This window comes from Periplaneta americana, chromosome 9, assembly GCF_040183065.1.
Source record: "Periplaneta americana isolate PAMFEO1 chromosome 9, P.americana_PAMFEO1_priV1, whole genome shotgun sequence".
NCBI lineage: Eukaryota > Metazoa > Arthropoda > Insecta > Blattodea > Blattidae > Periplaneta > Periplaneta americana.
The window spans coordinates 89,982,189-90,006,462 of record NC_091125.1 but is presented as its reverse complement, the minus strand read 5'-3'; the positions used below and the strand labels follow the sequence as shown (position 1 = coordinate 90,006,462).

At 34.7% G+C, this 24,274-nt stretch overlaps 3 protein-coding genes across 5 annotated transcripts in view; 1 reads left to right on the top strand and 2 right to left on the bottom strand.

Moving 5' to 3' along the window:
* LOC138706227 (renin-like) overlaps nucleotides 1-4,443 on the top strand; it is a 32,067-nt gene extending 27,624 nt beyond the window's left edge. Inside the window, exon 10 of the mRNA XM_069835269.1 lies at nucleotides 897-4,443. Coding sequence (XP_069691370.1) covers nucleotides 897-1,052 — 156 coding nt within the window. The 3' untranslated portion in view covers nucleotides 1,053-4,443. The remainder of the gene's footprint in view (nucleotides 1-896) is intronic.
* Nucleotides 1-23,102, bottom strand: part of LOC138706225 (fatty acyl-CoA reductase wat-like) — a 335,996-nt gene extending 312,894 nt beyond the window's left edge. The window contains exon 1 of the mRNA XM_069835267.1: nucleotides 22,820-23,102. The gene's annotated coding sequence lies outside the window, so the exon portion shown is untranslated. The remainder of the gene's footprint in view (nucleotides 1-22,819) is intronic.
* Nucleotides 13,990-23,488, bottom strand: LOC138706228 (protein phosphatase inhibitor 2-like). Of its 3 annotated transcripts, none has more exons than XM_069835271.1 (2): nucleotides 23,346-23,488; nucleotides 13,990-19,091 (listed from the first exon to the last, which is right to left on the bottom strand). In XM_069835271.1, the coding sequence occupies exon 2, from the start codon at nucleotides 19,085-19,087 to the stop codon at nucleotides 18,350-18,352; it is 738 nt and encodes a 245-aa protein (XP_069691372.1). In that variant the 5' UTR covers nucleotides 19,088-19,091; nucleotides 23,346-23,488; the 3' UTR covers nucleotides 13,990-18,349. The 3 variants fall into 3 exon arrangements, with proteins under 3 accessions (XP_069691372.1, XP_069691371.1, XP_069691373.1); XM_069835270.1 differs by lacking the exon at nucleotides 23,346-23,488 and adding an exon at nucleotides 23,116-23,338 and having other exon boundaries at nucleotides 13,990-21,770; XM_069835272.1 differs by lacking the exon at nucleotides 23,346-23,488 and adding an exon at nucleotides 23,116-23,338.
* Nucleotides 23,489-24,274: the final 786 nt, after the last annotated feature.

The following is a 24,274-nucleotide window of genomic DNA, read 5'->3' as shown; positions in this document are numbered from 1 at the left end:
TCAAACGTAGACAGAAAGCTGCCATGTGCAAACTTGCTAATAATAAACGAAAAAGAAGTTGCAATTCCACAAAACAGAAATCTTATAATATTATATACGACGATTTTGAATACAAAGAATTAGTGACTCAAATACAACACATATGAAACAACGGAAACAAAAAAGGTAAAATCAGTTTGACTGAAGATATAACATTCCACTAAAGTGTGGACACGTTTTATTTCCTTTCCTCATGTTTTCCCTATTTTCATTCATTAATTCTCGCTTCTTCCTTTTTCAATCACTTATTTTCTATTTTCCTCTTTTAATTAATTTATTCACTCTCCTTTTTTCATTTATTATTTGTAATTGCTATTTTCGTTTCTGTATTCTCTCTTTTCTTCCAATTCATTTATTCTCTCGCATTCTTTTCATTCTTTTATTCTGTCTTGTCTTCCTATTCATTTATTCTCGCAATCTTTTCATTCCTTTATTCTATCTCTTCTCTTTTTCCCATTCATCTATTCTCTCGCACTATTTTCATTCCTTTATTCTCTCCTCTTTCGTTATTCTCTTGTACCCTTTTCAATCATTTACTCTCTCTTCTCTTCACAATTATTTATTCCGGCTTCTCCTCTTCCTGAATATTTAGTATTTCTTACGTTTACGTACTTTATTTTGCTTACAATCTTTCTTCCTCTTTCAATTCCTTTTCATTTGCTATTATTGTTTTATTTTTTTAATTTTCTATGATCTCTCTTCTTTTTTCTTTTCCACTTCCTTTCCCTCTCTACTTTTTCTTCTTTTCATTCCATTTATTTTTCTCCGTTACATACTTCCTTTCGTAACTGTCATTATTGTTAATATGGCTGCTTATGTGAATGAACAATGACCCCAAATATATCTCTGTGTTTCAGTCTCCATCAAACATAAACGGGCGAAAAGACCTCTACCGAGTCGAAATAGTACTATACCCAATAAAGTCCTGGACCCTGGGGATGACCTTCATGCGTAAGGTGTTCACTGAGTTCGACGTCGACAAGAGAAGGATAGGATTCGCACCGTCCAATTGATAGCTGCTTGCCACGTACAGTTCACTTCTATTTCCTTATAAACTAACACAATGAGACAAAAGAGATCTACTTAATTGCAACTATGTATTTTAACAAGAAGCAATGCATACCTAACGAAATTATGTAATGCAGATTTCTGAAAACTGCTTCCCAATTTGCTTCTGTAACTTATTACTTTGAAGCACTCGAATAAAATGATAGGAGAAGAAATAAGGTGATATTCTTATTTATAATTATATTTGTATAACTTCTTACCACGGATCATTCTTAAAAATACGATACCGGTATTTATTTGGATCAAACTTATGTTAAGACGTCCAATATTTGCCAAAGTCCGAAAGACAATCATTAACCGTAATTCGACATGTAAATATGGCCAAACCTATGTATGTACAAGTGAGCAATATCCAATGTTAGTTCCAGCTTAACACTGACATCTTTTGGAAAGTATTACCAAATTCCTATTTTAATAATATTATTAGACTAAAGCTGTGACATTAGGCCTACTTTGAAATTTTGCGAAAACTTGATAAATTTTGTAAAACAAAGATACAATGAACAAGCACACTTTTCAGGAAAATACATGTCATTCTTAATATTTGCTATCAAATTGTTACATTTTCGAAAAGTTTATTAATCTGGCAATTTTATATTACATAAATTATTAGAACGTGTCACAGTCTTTCACATCAGACTAAATCTACCTCTTCACTGAACAAACACGTAGGCTAATTAGAACATTTAATTAATAATTTCCTCGTTTGCTAGGCTAATGACAAAAAGGCCACAAACAATTGCTAAACATATGATGATGATGATGATGATGATGATAATAATAATAATAATAATAATAATAATAATAATAATAATAATAATAATAATAATAATTTATCGCTATAACGAAGATACCTATTGGTTTTTTAATAACAATCACTCTAACACCCCCAGAAAGAGGAGGTACAGTTACCCTTAAAAGGAATGAGACGACTCTTGGTCGTCGGAAGTTAAAGTTCTACAGCGCGGTTCACTCGATATCGACGTAACTATAAATATCATGACAAATATAACAAGAATTGTTACAAGGGCCAGAATAAGGATCACGAAGAAGATAGCCATTTAAGGCCACGATTTCACAACATAGCTCGAGTCACAAAATATCATTGCTTCTCTGTACCGAATGGTAAATGCCTGCTATGGGATCTACATTCTGGACTGCTGCTGTCACTGTCTTGTCTCGGTAGCTCATATAGTAGCGTGTCGGTTCCACTGTATAACCGAAATGTCTCGTGTTCGATCCCAGATAAAACTTTAATTTTATTGAGGTGTAATTAATTTCTTCATAGTTCCTCGACTGTCTAATTTGTCGAAAAATATGGAATAATTTATGCCCAATTTCTCGTCTGAACATGATAAACAAATCCTAAGTGTTTCTAATGTCACTGAACAATTTCAAAATATTATTTTAAAAACTAAAAAAGGGTCGTAAATGCTGTATCTAGTGATTATTTACATTTATGTCTATAAAATGAATCTTGGAAAAACGCATATGATACTGGTACTACTGATATTAAGAGTAAATGTATTGTATTTTTCACTACTTCAGTGGATGTTCTCCACTCAATGTTGTGAAAAATTCAAAAACAAAGAAATGTAGATAAGACAGGGACTTAAAAATCTCATGTATTAAAAAGAAGAATGTATATTTAATGAGGTGCAATGTAATGATCCTCATGTTCTTAAATACTACAAGAAGTACAGTGTAATTTATCAAAAATTATGAAAGAGGGAAGTAGAATACATTTGAATAGAAAAGTACAAAATTCAAATAATGCAATTAAAGCTATTCGGAATATTATTAAAGTTAAACTTGTAGATATCCTAAGAAAGAAAATATTTTTTCATTAAAACCAGTGATTATAAAGTAGAGGATCCCAAATCTATTGCAAATTCTTTTAACGTCTTATAGTATATAGTACAGAAATATTATTGACAACTTAATCATTCAAGATTTTGCAAAAGATACAGCAATTGGTTACTTAACAGATGCATTTAATAATTAGTATTAATATAATGTAATTAGTCAATAACTGCAACAGTGCTTTTTCATTCAATCATAACATGAATTAAATTGAATGCACATTAAATTAAACACTATTGCAAACACGTAGATAAAATAGTTAACATCAACTGAAGGGGTGAGAATGAAATAATCCAAAGCCACAGTTTTAACAAAAATTGTTTTGTGCGAGTGCATTTCTTACACATATGGGAAAGCTACTAATAAAATACTGTAATAATTACTCAGCAAATGACATAACCTAAGGACTCTAAACTTTTGTAAAAGTTTGTCTTTGTGGCTTAGGAATATTTTTTAATTTCATTTTAATTGTTAGTTTTTAATATATATGCATTTACATTGTACGTGTGTGTATATATATATATAAATGCATTCATTAGATTAACGTTTATAATATTATAACTTGTAATTTTGTATTGTCTGTGATCATTAACACTTAATCCGAGGACTTTGTAAAACTCTATTTCAACGTTACTTAGCTATTTCAACGTTATTTAGACAAAAACAATCGTTAATGTGGACTAAGAATCGAACTCACTCTTTTCTACACAACACACAGAAGTCTTAGCGTCTGAGCTATTGAAATAACACGAAAGCTTTCCTTTCTGTGCGGAGTGTCGATCTAGTCATGAATGTCTGTTGTCGATCTAACTACGTGATTTATGTATATATTTATCTTTTATTTACGTATTATAATATTTTTTTCGAGTTTTTGAAGTAAATTTCGGAACGATGCTAGTAACAAACCAAATAGCCTGAATTTAAGTAACTCAATATTCGGTATCTTGTGTATGTATCAGTGCTCTGGTCTCCGATCATGCGCAGTGTCTTACATCTGAACCTTAGGAATATTCAATCTTCTCATTCTTTTCCAGGGAAACTGTACATACTCGTACTCAGGGGTCATTCCACAAAATTGTAAGATTAGTATTTTATTAACAGAATAAAAAGTAAAAAGAGGAAATTAAAAACAGATATTACCATATTTGAAACTTTATATTTTCTCCTTAAACAATAGTTTTAATTGATTTTTTAAAATAAGAAGTATTACAAATTGTATGTTTGATAATTTAGCTGTCATCTTGTTATAGAGCCTTACACCGAAGTTGCTACTGTGATTATAAGCTACTGTTCTGTCAAGCATATGTTGTCTGATCTTTTAGTTTTATATTTATGTGAATAGAAATTAAATATATTTTGGTTTTTATGTACGAAATTCAACAAGGCATTCTTATAAATTTGACGGACATTAAAATGCTTTAAATTCAGAATACAACAGTTCTGATGGATAATAAAGACGCTTATTAAGACATACAGTATTTTTATTATTCTTTCCTGTAGGAGTGTTATTGGCATGAGGGAGGTACTAAAAGCACAACCTTCTCCTGTAATACCAAATTGTAATATAGCTTGTACTAATGCGAGGTAAATCAGTCGTAATATATGGAAGTCAAAGAATATGCTTATCCCAATGTAACTGTTGGTCGATTATTAATCCGAGATATTTAACTTGAGAAGATCAATTTAGAATAGGGCAGTACAATTATTATAAGAAAAATTGGACGTATGAATCTTAAATATAAGAGCAAATCAGGAGATTGAAATAGTATTTTTAAAAAAACTTCACTTACGAGTTTATTTCTGTATCTCTTTTAAAATGACGTTTACAGGTGTGGGACTAACAAACATCTGCTACATTTGAGAACACGACGTCCTAAACATATAATAATAATAATAATAATAATAATAATAATAATAATAATAATAATAATAATAATAATAATAATATTAATAATAATAATAATAATAATAATTATAATAATAATAATAATAATAATAATAATAATAATAATTAAAGTTTGCGCTGCCCTCGTGTTGTTCAGCTGGCAAGATTTTACATTATGTATTGCATCGTAACTCGGAAATTAAGAATTTTCAGGAAAAGTTGTATAGACCACTATAGTCTTATTTTTGCCTCTACATTACACCCACAGACTATTTACATGTACTTATGAAACACCCTGTATATAAAATAACTAAAATACAAAGCCTAATGTTGTTTAATATAGTAATTTATTATTATATACTAATAAAAATATAGAGGATCTATACGGTTATTCTTCAAACTATGTCACGGGTAAATGAATACTAAAGGTTATTAATATACAGAAAGTTTCTATGTAGGCAGGTACCACTTCAATCAATACCTAAGAAACTGTTGTCGGATGGCGAGCGGTCATGCCAGCATGTAGACCGGTCCCACTTCACCCCTTACTGCTTAGCTTCCTCTGAACGGGCACTTCGCACTACTGTCATTAAGCCGACGGAACATTACTACCTGGAACCAGCCTGTTTAGGAACCCTCTATATAATTAGCCTTTGACATTCGTTACAAACAAAAGCTAAAGCGATTATCATAAAAAATGCTATGTTGCTTGGTAAACAGTAACTCCATATCTGGTGATGAAAAGTTCTAAAAAAATTATAGATCTATATAAAAAAATTCAACGTTGATAAAATTGAGTATCGGTCGATCATAAAATGGTACTTATTTTTTTTAAGAGTTGTCAATCACGGGAATTTATGCGAATATAGTGGACTCACAGTCATAAAAGATTGGGTTGCTATATATAATAGAGGAAGAACCAGGGTGCTTTGAAGTGACATTTACTTAGATGGGAGGGATTTCCTCCCCTGTTGGGAAGTTATCCCCCCTCACGAATTCGTATTAACATCCCTTCCAGGGATAACTTCTATCCCCCCCCCTCACAAAATATAATAGTTTTAATAAGAGTATATATTATTATACTTTAGAAGTAATTTTTGGATGATATTTGATTTGCTTTGCGTCATATTTCCACGTTTTTATGTCATTTTTTTATATTTTTCAGGACGTAAGTGCATGCATATTTCCAGACTTTACAGGTCACAGAAATCCGAGCCCTAGTGATAACATAGGGAAGTTATTTCTAGTCCTAATTATTTATTTTTTTTTTGTACCAGAAAATTTCATTGGTCACTTGATGAAGATTTGATAACAGCAATCAGAACTTCCTTTCTGAACTACCCTCGACCAAGAATTCAGTCCACAAATAAGGATCCAGAAAACATCTCAGCCCAGTTTTCTTACTCGCTGACAAACGTACATTCATGCCCTAAGAGACTGCAGCGGTCTATTTATTTATTCATCCATTTACTTAGTTACTTATTTAGTTGCTTATTTACTTTTATTTATTTACCTATTTATTTATTAAATTTATATATATTTGCACTTCCATTCACTTGGTTGTTTACCTGCACAGTTCAGTTAAAGCACTATTTATTACATTATTCTTTTATTCAACTTATTTATTTGCATAGGCTTCCTTTATACATTTTTCTCTTTTTTATTGACTTATTTGCTCTGTTACATATTTTGACGTGAATCTGGCTTTGTTCGAGGTACACAACAAAATATTTCCCATTCAAATTTTGTCCTTGCAGCATCCAATCCTGCAAAATAAACTCTTTAGCGTCAAAGAATCATATTTTAGCAGGGGGAAGATTGATACCAAAGAATCCGTTTGGAAAAAGTGAGTCCACATGTTTCCTTACTAAAGACTGCTGGTTTCAGGTTCAAAATATATCATCCAACTTTCATGACATGGGTGTTAGTAGTAGTACTAGTATTGGTGGTAGTAGTACTAGTAGTATTGGTGGTAGCAGTACTAGTAGTAGTGGTGGTGGTAGTAGCAGTAGTAGCAAGAGTAAAAGTAGTAGTAGTAGTAGTAGTAGTAGTAGTAGTAGTATAGTAGTAGTAGTAATAGTATAGTAGTAGTAGTAGTAGTAGTAATAGTGTAGTAGTAGTAGTAGTAGTAGTAGTAGTAGTAGTAGTAGTAGTAGTAGTAGTAGTAGTAGTAGTAGTAGTAGTAGTAGTAGTAATCCTGCTTCATTTGGTTAAGACAAACCCTAAAAAAAACCACACAACTAGGTAAATTGTCCCCACCAGCATTTGAACCCAGGCCTGCTTGTTTCACAGTCAAACATGCTAACCCTTACTCCACAGTGGTGAACATAGCCACTGCATTTATGTTACTCATTATTACCACAGTCTAGTACATACAGTCGCGAAGCTCAATACGTAGTAAATATGCAAACATTAGATAGTTGCTCACCACTAGGATCGCTGATATCGCCTCATTACAGACAATGCAAAATAGTACTGTCACAGTCTATAGTTTCTAGCACCCTCAAAACTCAAGCTTCGTGACTGTATATAGTAGACTGTGTTATTACCATGGTAAGTTTTTTTTTTCTTCCAATGGCAGGTACTTGAATCTGCGTCATTCACCCAAACATCCTCAACTAGAAGTTATGTGCCAAACAGTAGTTCTTTTTGTCACCTTTTTTAGCATTACCCTTGGTGCACCATGGAATATTAACTACAGAATATCGCATGATGATAATAAAATGGAGCAATGGTGGAGTGATGATATGGGAAGTGGGAGTAGCCCAACTCCACTGAAACCTACCATCACAAATTCCACTTGAACCTGTCAGGACACGAGCCCAGATTCAAACGTGGAAGGCCTATATAAATACTGCATTTTATATTTTTTACTTTTTCCTTTCATCTCGTTATGTCATAAAATATAATATAACTTAATATTAGTTAATGCTTAATTATAAAATATGTGATAGAAAAAATTACAAAACATGACAACTGAAAGCCTATCCCTACACTGATATTATTGAACTATGTTACAGTGAATTTTACTCAGTTTTTCATTAAAATATTATATTTATGGGGGGGGCAAAGGCTAATTGGGATTTCCCAGTCTCTGATCGCGTCAAAAACCCTGATAGAATTGACACTTAACCATTGCAGTGAATTTCAGTGAAGTGTGGAGGGCCCAATTAGTCAAATCCATTCTCCTCACCTCCATGCTGGGGCCCCCTGGGGTCTTTTAAGATGCGAAAGAGAGAGTGGGAAGCTACTGCATTTATCCTTCCCAAGAAAAACTGAGTCACTGGTTGAGAAGAAACTGCCTACTGGAGGATGCACTGGAAGGAATGGTGAATGGGAGAAGAGTTCGGGGGCAGAAGATATCAAATGATAGACGACATTAAGATATGTGAATCATATGCAGAGACTAAGAGGAAGGCAGAAAATGGAAAGAGTGGAGATTGCTGGGTTTGCAATGAAAGACCTGCCCATGTGCAAAACACTTGTGTGTGTATGTATGTATGTATGCATGTATGTTCACATAGTACTTAAAATTAAACAAACGCAAATGAGTTAAAGAACCATCAGTGAAAATGTTTACTGAATTGTAATGCTAGTTTCACGAGATTTGTGGATCCAAATATGCACAGCATGCGGTAAGTATGCTGATTAAGCCTGAGAAATCTGTTATATGGAAAATCTGAATAAAAATCACACAAACTTTCTTCGTACTTTTACATTTCATCTTCATTTTATCACACTACGTCTGCAATTTCTAGCTGAAACTCAGCAGGAGCACCGTCTACAGCCACAGTGAATGGATCTCTGAACATTACAGTACTTTCAGAAGAGTTTCGAGAACTGAACAATTCAAAAAAAAAAAAAAACGAACAGCAGGTCGGAAAACACTTTCGAAATAACAGTAGGAGTTTCTGACAGAGTATTCCTCATGGGAATTGGAGTACTGTATAACATGCTGTCCAACTACTTTATCTAGAAAACTCCATATAGGCTACTTTCTCAGAGACCATAACTGTCTCAGCCAAAGTGTACTCCTTGGATGTACAGTATGGTGGGGTATGGTGAGTATGATGGGGGAGAGCAGAATTTTTAACTCCAATGAATTAGCAGTGTGTTCAATATTGAACAATCACTCTTAATTGGCCAATCACTTTCATTTACATTGTTTGCTATTATTAAATATAGTACCTGCTATCGACTGAGTTAATTATCACTATTCTAGCCATATGGTTAACAGTGAGTAAGTCAGTATGGTAAGTTAATTTGTATTATAAATCAAGAAAATTTTATTTACAAAGGCATGTTGCAATGATTTGAAATATAAATTTATTTATTCAAGTAATTTTGAATTAAAGTGAAAACATCTGAACAAATGAGAAGTGGAAGAGAGAGTAATTATTATTAGTAGCGAATTTATGTGAATTGGATAATTAATATGAATCAATGTTGTAGGTTGGGAATAGGCAACTATAACTGTAGGAGTATTCTAATATAAGTACATGGAAATAGACAATAGAAGAGGACTTCAGGAGCAGGAGTGAAGAGAAAGGGATAAGTATGTAAATAAATAGAGGAGGGAATAGTGGGGAAATATATGTGATGTAAGTGTTGTAAAATAGAGAAAATGTAAATGTAGGCAAGTAATTTAGGACAAAATATTTCGGAAAGAATGAGTAAGAGTAGGCGGATTTCAGAATCTTCTTCAATACACAGTTTACATAAAACGCCTGTTCCGTATTCACAGCATCTCTTCCCATCTTTTCTTGGGTCTTTCTATGTCTTGATGTCCTGATGGTCTGTATTGGTATGCTTATTTTGGAAGTCTTGTTTGGTCCATACGATATAGATGTTGTTTCCAATTATTTCGATATTGTTGGATTTTATCATGTATGGAATATATCTTCATTTCGTATGTGATCCAGTGTTGTATAGACATTGGTCCTTCTCAAGAAAGTCATTTCTGCACTCTCAATTTTACTGTTAATTTTCTTATTAATCATTAGGGCCCAGATTCTTAGGTTTTAACCTATTTTTTTCAACTTATTTTTGTGTTTTACACTCACAAGATTGTAATGTGTGAATCTTACTGAACCTAAAAAGGGCTAAACTGGACTTTAAGACCTGAAAATGGCTAAAACGTAATTTTCAAACTTGATTAAATAAGTCCATATTTTTTTCACCCACCCATGTACAGCTACTTGTAAAGTTATTTGTAAATTTTACACAGCTCGCACTTGTCACTTTGCTATAGAACTGTTCACAACTTTCTTGGGGCTGCTGACAGAATGCAAAGGATCGAATGCAGTATTCTCTGAAAAGAGAATAGGATAGGATAGGATAGGATAGGCAATTAAACTTGCCTTTACCAACAAGATACTGAAAACCAAACTTTCATTTTTGGGGGTTTGCCGTCACCTCTCTGACATTCTTAAGGATACACTTTCAGCATCTTTCAGCCACAATTCAATGTCTGGAGTCTGCATCCCTGCCAGTGAAAGACGCTATTGGCGTCACAAAGACGGTGCAGAATTCTATCAACGAAATATCTGGATCTGTTGGCACAGCATGCTCTAATAAATTAGTAAGTACACTACCAGATTTTCAGGGCACATTCGGAGCTACAATCATGGAGAATGTTCATGACTGTATTATGAAACATACCCACATGGTATATCACACGAATATGAAACATAACATGACTTTTTTACGAAACTAATACGGAACATACCAACATGGCTAGTACCTAAGGATTTACAGTGTTCAAATCTGATCCCGACTTCATCCATTTGTGAACATGATGTAACATTATAAAATAATTTAAATATTTTTAAATATTCCTCCAGCTTACATTTTGCCAATGCAGGCAACAGGAAATGCTTCATACCACTCCATAGCCATAACCACCAAAAGCAGGATCAAGCAACTATTTCATAAAGTAATAGAATGCACAAAGGACAAATCATGGAAGAACATAGCTGACGAACCTCAACAAATTCAAAATGCATAGCAGTTACACATATCCGAATGGTTACAGGGCATTACTGTCTTGTCTCCCATTTGCACAGAACTGGAATTCTAGACAGCTCTCTTTCCCCATTACGCAATATGCAAGAAGATATGGACAGTTCTCATCTTCAACACTGCCCTGCATTCTACCTACTTTATTAACATCTATGACCGATATTGGGAACCATGTACAAAACTCTCTTCCTAATACTTTTTCTTTTTCATTACTTATTACCATTATTATTTCAAACCTTTGTATGTGTACACATTGTATGTATTCTGTGTTTTAAGACAATGGTCATTGGTTAAGATATTAAAAAAAAAACATTTTGCCAATGACTACAGCATTTCTTCCTTTAGTTATGCAGCCATACAACGATCCGCACATCGTAGCATTTTTGAAGAGTAAACAAATTCACTGGTTGCGACACATTCTCATAAAAAACCAATGATACCATGCTGAAGAGAGCATGGAGACACAACTCAAGTGGCCAGAGACCTCTTGGCAGACCGAAATTCCAGTGGACAGATCAAGTCAGAATGGATCTCATCTTTCTATAAGGATGTGAATACCATGCAGAGGATAGAGTGGAACAGAGGAAAAGTGTGAACAAGACAAAATTCCTTCTGTGGTTTAATGAGCGATGGAATTGATTGACTGATTGGTTAACAGACTAAGCCTACCTAGAATTTCGTAAACATTCTTTTGGCATGATCTATTTTCGAGGTAAAAATGAAAAAAAAAACTAACTTTTTACATGAACGTTTTATGTTGATGCCACTTGTGGTGCCATGGAAACAGAAGTACAGTAGAGTCCTAATTATCTGGACTAAGTATACAGGCCAAGGGCAATCAAGATAAGCAAAACTCTGGATAATGCGGAGGATGAGAGTGCTATATGGTTTTTTGATCTTGTAATTTGAAAGGAACAAAGGCTGGACTCAGTAATATAGAAAGACATTACTCACATGTACATAATAAACGAGTTTTTATTCATAATACAGTATGGGTACACTATGTAATTTATTTTAAAAAAAACTATATTGTTCAGTACTATATACATACATACACTACTGTAATTAAAAAAAAAAAAAAAAAAAGCAATCCGGATAACACAGAAGGCTGGATAATGGGGACTCTAATGTATAAGATATATTTCGTTCCTTGTAGTTTTCCATGTGGTCTGTCTCACTCCAGTCTTTATTTAAGGATACACTGATGTGAAATTTTGTCATTTTCGGTCCAAAATATTGATTTTTTGTTTTTATCTTTAAAAAATTGTTCATGGTGTAGAGATGTCCTCTGCCAATTTTCATGGCCATACGATCGGTCTATCAGCTGTTTAGGGCCACATTTCTAAAAGGTTGCGCGCTCTGACTGGTAATGTAAATCCCCCGTCCACGCCCTCAACTCTGAATTCTGCGATGATTGTGGAAATTACTCTGTATTTTATATATTATTTATTACACTACTGTTTGTGAAAAGACAACACCAAGAAAAAATGGCCCGAACGACTCCAATCTCAGGAGACGTGTAGAACAGTGTACCATCAATAATTGATTACATTTCCAGAGAAATGGCGTACACATAGGCTGAACAGTGACGTCTCTTGTTTCACCAGCAAGGTCAATGTTATGCCTTGCTCAGTCAGTGCAGAGCTTCCAAAGGAAGTGGAAACGTGAATCTAGTGTAGGTATGCCTCATCGACGAGGAAGGCCGCAATATCAGCACGTGAATGAGTTTGGGAAGAATGATTGTTCTCCAGTAAGCAGGTTTGTCATACCGTGACATTTTGGCTTGTACAGAGCATGCTGCTATGACAGTGATGCGTGTGTGGAACCAGAAGAGGGTCGTACACAGAGACGAGCGGGTACTGGGCCACGTAATGTAACCACAGCACAGGATGACCGCCATCTTATCCTCTTTGGCCGTGACGGACCGTACAGCTTCATCCACAATGTTGAGTCGACGTTGGAGTACTGCATCGGGTGTTGATCTATCTGCCGTCGTTCGTCGCCGTCTTTTGAGGGATGGACTAGTGGCTCACATGCCGTTGCATCGGCTTCCATTGTCCAGAAACCACCAACGTCCCAGACTATAATGGGCACTGAACACCGTCACTGGCGTGCTGAGTAGCAAAATGTAGTGTTTTCGGACAAGTCATGCTAGTCCTACTTGTCCTACAATGATGGTTGCATACATGTCAGACCCTACCGTGGTGAACACAATCTGAGAGCCTGCATTGTTGAGGAGCATAGCGGAGAAACGCTAGTGTGATAGTTTGGGGCGCCATTGGACACAATATGCGATCTCGCCTCCTACGTATTCAGGGCAAACTGAACAGCAATCGCTACATTAGGGAGGTTTTAGAGCCCGAAGTACTGCCACTCCTTCAGGCAACTCCACATGCCATATTTCAGCAGGACAATGACAGGCAACATGTGGCGAGGATTGTACAAGCCTTCTTTGAAGAACGACGGGTATCCTCTTCCCTGGCCTGCACGTTCGCCAGACATGTCGCTCATCGAACATGTCTGGAAAGTGGTTGGTTGGCAATTTGTTCGCCATGGTCCTCCAGCATCGACCCTTGACTCTTTGTGGATTCGCATACCAACTGCGTGAAGGGAGATTCCCCAGGAACATATCCAGTCTCTCTTTGATTCCATGCCACGACGCTTAGAAGCTCTGATTGCAGCGCATGGAAGCTTCACACCATACTGAAATCTCACGGTCACAGATCAGGTACAATTCTTTAATTCTAATCATTTGTATATCGTTATGTATCTAATCTGAGGTATCAATTTCATTTCAGTCACATGTACCTTTCTTGGTGTTGCAATTTCCACAAACATTTGCGTACATTAGATTTCCAATTCAGACAGTGTAACTTCTCGAAATATTTCTTCATAGGATCCAACAGATGTCACTTCAAAGGATGCTTTCCTTTGAAAAATATTCAGTTACCAAGGAGACCATAACTCTTGTCTAAAGAAAAATTCCATTTGTTGCTAGTAGCCATAACAACGTGTTTTCCATGCTTGGTTTTTGTTTTGTTATACAATAAATATTTGCAAGTTTCTAACAGTTTTATTGTTAGTCTTATAATAGTGTCTAGAGTCTATAGTGATTTGTTTTCATAAGTTTACATGTTTTTTTTTTTTTTTTCAGTCGTCATCTTTATTTACTAGTGCAGGTTAGGTGTGCACTGCATGGTAGTGTATATAAGAGTAAGTTCTGCGTATAATAAGAAAGGCCTATATATCTCAAAATGCCTAGAAAATAAAAAAGATGGAGTTCTTGTTTATTATTATCATTCCAAACTTTGAAGTCAATTTTCTCCACTTTCAATTTTTGTAAATTTTGCATTGCTAAAAATGCTACTCTTCCTACAAATTTTGTACTACATGCATGATTTTTTTTTAGAGGTTTCTGAATGTGTTCTTAACAAAACTTACTATCAGATTATACCTAACATTCATATTTTATTTAATATTAATTTTTGTTTATGCTCGAGTTGATTTTTTTTTTCCGTTTTTACACTTTAGCGCATAAAATATTTTTTATTTTATTTTTAGTAGAATAAAAGGAAAAATTGTATAGTAAGTTTTATTTCCGAGGGTCTGAAAAGTATGTAGACAAAATTTCAGGCCGAAATATTTGAATTTGTGGGAGGAGTAGCAATTTTTGAAAAGCTAAATTTACACAATTTAAAATTACAAAATTATTAATAATTCATATATTTCTGCATCAAATGAGACGAAACTTTGTACACAGACTATTTGTATACAGTAGGACAACTGTACAAAATGTCAGAGATCTACATAGAATAGTGTAGAAATTTCAAATTTCACATCAGTGTACCCTTAATGTGCCTCAAGGTTTTCCACATAATAGTCTTGGAAATATTGGGTATATTGCAGGGTTACATACTTTTAGAGATGACAGACCATCATGAACAACTGTTTTATAGGAGCATGTGTCTAGAAACATATCATTTGGTGATTATAGAATGTCATGTGTGTGCTAATGGCTTTAAGAAACATTGCAGAATAAAAACCCAAAACGTTCGTTATTTCATTATAAACTTTCAATTAATTCATACAGTACAGTCCTTCCATCAGAGATGCGACTTGACCCCACAGTCTGCACAGCCTTCTTTGCATGATACAGAGCAGCTCCCTTTCACCAGGAACTTGAACCCAGTCAGTTCCTAGCAGAAGACTCTATAACTTTTTACTTGAAGGATATCACAATTCAAATACCAGTACCCATTTCAGAAATTTTCCAAACTGTCTTCCACCAGCTTTCGTACAAACATTACAATGTTATGCCATCGACTGTTGAACCAGTTCAAAGATTTTCAGAATGTTCCTGACAGTGTCATAGGCAATTATGATCCTACATAAACTTTGTACTGTTTACATAAATCATTATGGCAACACCAAAGCCTATATTAAAGACAAAACAATAATAAAATTTATCATGATCCCTTGCACTTAAAACTGTGATTAGAGAGAGCATTCTGACACAATACACATCACTTTCTTTAATTACCAAACAAAATGTTTCTGAAAATGGGTTCCTACACAAAAGTAACATCACACAATCAGCCAGTACACACAAATATCGGTATCAAATAAAATACACTACAGTGTTAAAGAAAGTCCATTGGCCTAGTGTACTTTATTACTTTAATAAAGCTATAAAGTTTTAATTACTGTAATATCTGTGTTTTTCTTTTTCTCCTTTTATTTTTTGTTAATTAATTAGATACTTGTTTCGAAATTTTGTGGAATGCCTCCTGAGCATGAGTATGTACTCTTTCTGGGGGTGCTAGAATGATTTTTATATATAAAAAACAATATGAATCTTTAGTCTAGCAATAAAATTATTATTATTATTATTATTATTATTATTATTATTATTAATTATCATCATCATCATCATCATCATCACCATCAGTAGTGAAGCATGACAAAAGTTTTGGATAAGCTGGGCTGAAGGCATGGTTTGGAAATAGTGATCTAGGCTGTGCTTTACATTGCTAAAAGGTAAACGAAACGCAGAAATGCTCCTGTTTTTAATTAACTAAATTCTAAATTGATCTTGTCCTTTCTTCGAAAATGTTTGGGAAAGCTCAGCTTACCCTGCCTACCCTGACGCTTTGCCAGTGATTATTATTATTATTATTATTATTATTATTATTATTATTATTATTATTATTATTATTATTATTATTAATTCGAGTATAGATTCTTCATGTGATAATTGCAATTTCTTTGAATCCTCTGTCAATTTTATCCAAGGAAGTCTGGATCAAATTTAAATCACACACTTGAAAAATAAGAACATAACCATAGTAGAACTCATATTTTAGGCAAGCCCTATTTGATGTTTTTTCCGCATTTCAATACTAATAATGCCTTACGGCCTTAACTCTGCCAGCTAAAATAAATCATTATATTAATAATTATTATACATACAATTGAATCCTCTAGATTCAAAACCCCCTAAAGACTGAGTTATGCCCACATATTGCTTGCTAAGAATGAGTTCTAATGACTTATATAGTTTGAATTCAAAAAGCCACTAAATTTGAAGCTAAACATTTGTTAAAATGTCACTGTTAGGTTGAAAATTCGCTCTATTTGCCACCAGTTACTGTCAAAATACTTTAATTTGTGAAAGTGGATATAGGGGATTATGAGTCTATAGGATTCAATTAATGTATTTTTATATTCAATTTAACATTATTCTCTTTGCTGTCAAACCCATATTTTACATTAAACAGTGATCTTAAATGATTTTTTTTAAATCTCAACAACTGCAAAATGCATTTCGATGCAATACATAAAATGCATATTTTTTTTTTTTTTTAAGAATCAACTACTTAACAATGCAGCTGCTCCGCACTAATGTATAAGCCAAGTAATCTCCGAAGCTGCAAGTCTGTGTAACAAACACAACTTACATCGCCGTCTGTTCTTGTCTTTTGAGGTGCGTGGTGTCAGTGTTACTACAGTGACAAGTCAAAATTGTTTTTACCATTACATGTCACTACAAAACAATGGCAGCGAAAAGGAAAATCCTTTCTCTTGCAGAAAAAGTTAATTTTAATTCTTCCCCTTAATGTTTTCCAAAGTTTTTTTGGACAATATTACTGGTACCCATAACTTACTTATTCTAGCTTTTCTTAAGTTGAATTTTTGCTTAAGTATTCCAAATTTTTTAAATAAAAATAGCAAACCCCTGCTTCAGTGGTTGTCAGCATTCGCTGAAATGGGTAGAGTGCAAGAAGTGCAACAAAATATGCTCCGTCATGCAGAAGGGATAGGGAGACAGCATACCCGCCAGCAGCCACAGGTGCAAGCTAGTGCTGTAAGAGACCTGTGGGTAAAAGACGCTAGCCCGAGAGTGCAATATGCTGATGACCGCTGCCCTATTTAGTGTCAATCTCAATTCGAGGTTAATTATTCTCTATCCCCTGAAAAACGTTAAATAGGGGTTCTACTGTACAATATGAAACATCTTAACACCGAATTCATAGGAATTTAATATGAAGCATGCCAACACAGCTACCACAGGAATATAGAATGAAACATAGCACTAGAACTACTACAGCAATATAATATGAAATACAATATGGCCATCATACAGATATAATATGAAATATGACAACTGTATGAATATATCAAATATATTACAAACGTAGCTGCCATATGAATATAGCTTGCAACATTCCAACTTACGGTATCATGTGAATATATTATGTATATGAAACAGCAACATAACTACCATACAAATATAATACAATTTACAACATGGCTTATCACAGAAGTAGTAGGAGGCCTATTTTATTTAAGGACACTTTCAAGATTAGAGGTTATTCAGCATCGAAGTTTCAACTTGGACTGGAATTTACTAAAATTATGCCTGGAGCCTCTTATCAGACACACACAAATTCAAATTTTATATGCAGCATTATCAAATATGAATAAGATGGAAACATCTCTTGAATAGCAGGGCTAAAAATCTTGTCCAGATTCTTCAGCATGACTAGTTTAATTGCTCTGTAAGTCATACCAATGCCCAGTAGATATTTAAGGCTGGAAAAGACATGCGAAATAGAAGGTAAAAAAACAATTTTGCTCCCATGTTCAACAAAAGTAATTTTAAAACTGTCTTTTATATGAAATCTATGAAGAAAGAATTCTGTTACTTTATGTCTGATTCACACTCTTACTCATATACACATTAATATATTCAATACACCACATTTAATTTACGATTTTATGTTTCAGTACACAACAGACAGATTAACACGATGACTAGTGACAATAATTTGCATCATTATATTATCCTCTATTCTATTCTGTTAAATAAAACTAGCACTCTTTTCTAGGCTTTGGGTATCTGGAAGGCAATGTTTGATCTCTGAGCTATGTATTAATTATACCAATTTCAAAATCCAAATCACCTGTTGTGTATTATTGTTTTACAACTTTTTTCTTTTCCAAAGGTGTGCATTTCTCGTTGGGTTTCTTATGGCCGCAGCACCCTTTCACGTCACAGAATATGGTCTTCACAGACGATCCTTCACCTACACCGTGGCCACAACATCCTTCTGTGCAACAGAATATGGTTTCCGCAGAGGATTCTTCACCAATACTGTGGCCGCGACACCCCTCTGTGCAACAGAATATAATCTCCACAGAGGATTCTTCACCAACACTGTGGCTGCGACACTCCTCCATGCAACAAAATATGGTCTTTGCAGAGGATCCTTCATCGACATCATTACTGACATCGTCTGTCGTCATGACCTTGCGAGCCAGCTTCAAGGCATAGAACTCATTATAGTGTGCTTTACGCTTGTTCTCAAAAGCCTTCCGCTTTGCAAGCTCTTCTGGGGTCTCCTCCTCTTCCGAGCTGGATTCCCGACTCTGCAGCACCTTGAGAGGGTCCTCTCCCTGCTTCTTCAGCTTCTCTGTCAGTGTCTGGTGGTCAAGCTTCCCTGCATCCACATCGTCATCTACATCGTAGTTGTAGGGTGTCTTGGGTTCATCGATTTTCATGTGACCATAGTCCTTGTCGGCAGGGTGCAAAGTCGAAATGATGTTCATCTCATCCCAGTGTGCCCCTTTTTGCTCGTTCGGCTCTGATGTTTTAGACCGTGGTGTTTTCAGGATCCCCTTTGAGGGTTGTTTGCCAGATGACTCTGCCATGTGTCTGTGCAAAGTAATACAGGTGCTCATATCTACACAGATTATATTATCTGCATCTCTCACACCAATCGAGAGCAGAACAACATACAAGCTGGACAGTGAGAATTAAAAAGGACTGGTGAATTATTAACTTCTAGAACAAATAATTATAAATAATTATGGTATAATAGTACATAAAAAAATGCATTTAAGTGTAGGAATATGTAAGTACTGCAATGTTCACACGTGAAATCGTCAGTAATGATACTGTAGAATATGATACGAAAAAATATCAATTTTAAAAATACAATATCGCAAAATACTAGTGAAGCCCTACTTACTTACTTATTTACTTACAGATGGCTTTTAAGGAACCCAAAGGTTCATTGCCGCCCTCACATAAGCCCGCCATCGGTCCCTATCGTGTGCAAGATTAATCCAGTCTCTATCATCATATCCCACCTCCCTCAAATCCATTTTAATATTATCCTCCCATCTACGTCTCGGCCTCCCCAAAGGTCTTTTTCCCTCCGGTCTCCCAACTAACACTCTATATGCATTTCTGGATTCGCCCATACGTGCTACATGCCCAGCCCATGAAGCCCTACAGTTACTGTAAAGAGAAAACGACACCAAAACATACGAATACTAAAGAGCTATGTACATGGGCAGGTATTTATGGAGATTAATTTTATCATTTGTGTTTTTTAATATTGGTGTCGGCAGAGATCGTTGGAGATTGATTTGTACTCTTGGCGGAAATTAATAAAAATTTTGGAAAATACAATTATTTTGGAATTGGAATATTAACTATTAACTCAGTATGAATATTACTTTCCAAATAATTAACATAAAAGGTGCGTTGGATTCTGGTAAAAGTGCAGTATGGCCAATACACAATATTTCTTAGATTGAGACTGTATTTAACATTACATTCATTAAAAACGAAATAAACCTGCAGCCCTCAAATTAACACTTTCAAATTATTAGTGAAATGTTGAATTATCCGTCTTTTGAGTTCACTAATGTAATCAGAACACCTGGAATACCATGTAATGTAGCCTACTTGGATATATAACAAATTCAAGTGAAAAAAAAAAAAATCCGAAAAAAAATTCAGAATATGAAATTCGCTATAAAACGACGCAATAGTAATAATTCGCGAATATGTTCATATTTCGCTATTAGAACTATATTTTGCGATTTGTCGCGATTGTTTTATCCGCATATTATTAATCAGAATCACTTAATTCGTAAATATTAGCAAATATCCATTGTAAGCTTATATCTATTATGTCGTGATTTTCGCGATCTCCATAAATATCCGACCCTGAATATGTAGGTCTACTTATAGGCTAAGCCCATTTGAAAATTCACCGTATTTTGTCACTAAGCTATCTCCTCATCAAACCCCAGTTAACCCTGTTACTGACAGTTCAGTTCTATCTTATCAATTACCTATCTCTGACAGGTCAATCCTATCTTGTCACTAATCTATCTTCTCATCAAAGCCTGCCTAACCTTGTCACTGCACCTTCATGGACACTACAATGCACCCAACATATTGTAGTAACTGAAATCTCAATCAATTACTGGCATAATAATAAAAATTGACTTTAGCAATATCGTACTTGTCTCTTGCTTATGGGAATAACTGAACAAGGTGTGAACGATAATAAATAGCGGGGTATGTGGACATTGTGAACGGCCAGTGAAAGTAAACAGAAAAAGTTTTGTTTTTAATTGCGGGAAATATTAGCCTATACGCCGTCAAAAAGCAAGTCGAGAGTGTGGTTGAAAGGTTTCATGGCGAACATAATCTAAATTAAACTAACCTAACTTCCGGAGAGTAAGAGATAAGTCTAAACCATAGCTGAATGAAAATTATACAAAACAATGCACAGGAATAGTGGATATGAACAGTATCGCTAAAGTAAATAATTACGATAAAAACTATTAACTCACCAAATAGACCAAATGTACTAAAAATTAATCGCTACAAAACACCTCTCCAGACAGCACAAAGCACACGATAAACAACAAATTGGTAATTACGACTAACAAAACAATACACAACATACTACTGCAAACATTAGAAAATGATCACGATAAAAGACTAAACTAGCGCTGAGGTAGTTCCCTTCATACTCAGCTTATACACCTTGTAAATACGAATTTATGACATGTTAGGTTTGGTTAGTTTAGGCTTTTATTATGCCTTGCATATACGACCAACTGCATCTCCACAAAAAAGTCCCTTATAAATTCAACGATTTTCATTTCCGAAATCACTGGAACTACCTCAGCGACTATCAACACAAAAAATTGTTTTCTTTTCGTATTCTATAGTAGACTCAAAGATTTTTTCCCCACTAAATCTTTTTTTTTTTTTTTTTCAGTTTATCAACACATGCTCTTCTACACATGTCCAATGCACTCTAATTTCTCCATAATAAGATCATCTTCACATGGTTTACTTCTCACAACTTTCATAAAACCAATGCTGTCCCATCACCCAATTATATTGCTTGTAGGCCTACATTACATCAGGTATCTAAATGGAATGCTGAAAAAATCGTACAGCTCCTTTTTTGCCTCCATATCACCACTGCATCCCTCAGAACTATTACAGTCTTCATGATCCCCTAGATCTTTTGCACAGGCCTTTTTGTCAACACTTCTGCATCTAGGCCTAACACTTTTCCTGTATCAACAGAAATGACAGTCAAAGCTTTATAGTTTAAAGTGTGGTCTCTCTTTTGCTACTGCAAACTTGTCATCACCATCACTGCATTGCACTGCTTCCTTGCTTCAAGCATATTAATATAGGCCTATTTTAACAGTTAACTGATTCTAGAATACTATGCTCAATTATTTTACAAAATGTTTAACACTTAAGTACTCGCGAACTATTTTGTGACATTAATACTTGTGTGGGGGTCAAAGTGACCTCCAAGCAAAAATGCGAATTAAAATATAAAATTCATAGTTCCACGCAAACTTTCTAGCTCATATGGGTCATTACTTGACACAATGTTCTTAAGTAATAATTTGTATGTATGTAGGCCTATTTATTCACACTGCAAATGGGTAAATACCCGGTGGCAGTGGTAACTAATTACTCATAATATTAATAATAAAATAATAGTAGCAATATATAATAATATTAACAAGGAGCATCCTAAATTAAATGAATCTCTTAATATAACATGGTTAATTAAAGTACATATAATTTATTAACCCTAAGTTCGAACTTAAAACCAATTTGCATGTATATACACTACAAAAGTAACACTGTGGACTGATTTGTAACATTAGTAGTCGCGTGGGGTTTAGAGTGACTCCCAATTAAAAGCACGGATTAAAATATGAAATATCCTGGTTCTATGTATATCTTCTAGCTCCTATCCATCATTACTTGCCATAATCTTCCAGCTAAGAGATTTCACGTATAGAACCACAAAAATAAGACTATACTACTTGTGGACTAATTTATGACATTAGTAGTCGCGTGGGGGTCAACAGAACACCCAGCCTAGAAAATTTAAATTAACGCAACAAATGACAGTGATAAACTGGAAGTTATCATATAGTCGTATTGCCGACACCCTTTCAGAAAGGTGCTGATAAACTGGACAATGTCAGCGTAAAAATAATACACTAGGGGTCAACATGACACCCACGGGACTACTTAAATGTTAATGAAGCGTATGCAAATTCGTAATGGAACACAACAGTCTACCAGCACTTTACCTTTGCGCAGCCCATAATGCAAACTTTATATTACTGATTTAATATCGAAAGTACCTTCCTTTCAGCACACTATGCATATACACACTATTACTAATAATGCACAGCGGTAAATCCTTTAGTTCAATTTGGTCGTAACCGTAACGGCACGGTTCAAAGCTACCATAGTTCAGTTAAGCGAACATTAATTCCAATATTCCAAACCCACACAAACAAACAGATTTAAGCCTACCACTTTCACACATATTACATAGACAATACACATATCACATTTTTTTAAAGAAAGAAGTGCAACATACTTCCGAATATTTGCCACATTTTCTGCACGTGGGGTGTGGACAAACCCAACCTCTTCTGCATTAACAGAGGTAGTCTACTCCACTTTGCTAGCTTTCCGCACAGTTCTTATGACTAACAGCTTCGTTTTTCCTAATGTGAACATTTACAGAGTAAACCTTTTCTTTACAAACAGCTTTACTTTCCCCATCTTAAAAATATCTTATCGTAAAACAATAAACACAATTTTTACCTCTTTCATTAATGCCTCCGTTATAAAAAAACATACAAGAATTTTACGAAGTCTACGAAATGCCACCGTGCCAACATAGAATTTGAAATATCCCACTAAAATTCTAGGTTAGTTCATAAATCCGCCTATAATGAGCATTTAAGCCTGGTTCAGACGGTGCGTGTTTCTGTGATGGATTCCAAGGTGGCTAGCAGGCTGGGAGCCGTGGTGGCTGCGGTGCTTGGTTCCGTGGTGGCTGCGGTGATGGTTTTCGTTCACACGGAGCGAGCTGCCTTGCATGCTGGATCCAAAGAGTTTAAAGTATTACAAACTCTTTGGCTGGATCCCAGTTTGGAAGTTGGAGATGCTGGCGCGGTACGATTTGTAAACATCAAATATGGAAGCTGTATGTGAAGCTGTACGAAGAAGACGTTTAGCAGCCTTTGCTGTTTTGCTAGCTTTGAACGCTGAGGAGACGGATCAAATTAAAAAGAGTAGAATGTGGAGCCGAAAATGGTTACTGCGTAGAAATACGGGCCAAGATGTCTTAACAATGCTGTTTGTATAGCATATAAACATGTTTCTTCTCTATACGCCTCAATTAAAGTTCTGACTTGATCTTTGGTCCAACCGTAGGAATTCATAATCAAAATTTTCGACTTGCTCTCTTAAGGGGAGAGGATGGTATTTTTCAAAACTTTTTTCATATTTGGTGTAAATTATTAATTTTTTGTATGTAGAGAGCTCATAGCTGTGGCAACTCAACCAAATAAAAATATTTTGAAAAAAAATTATTTGGGGGCCCAAATTTAAAAAATATATATATCCAATGCAGGATTGTACTAAAACCGAAATATCTAAACCGTTTTTAAAGATAGATTCAAACAGTTTTTGCAATGTATTTGCAAAAGTATGTTCTACAAACTGTCTGTAACAGAATTCTGATATTA

Excerpts from the sequence above, each read along its gene's own strand:
- LOC138706228 (XM_069835270.1), bottom strand. The coding sequence starts at position 19,117 with ATGAGCACCTGTATTACTTTGCACAGACACATGGCAGAGTCATCTGGC.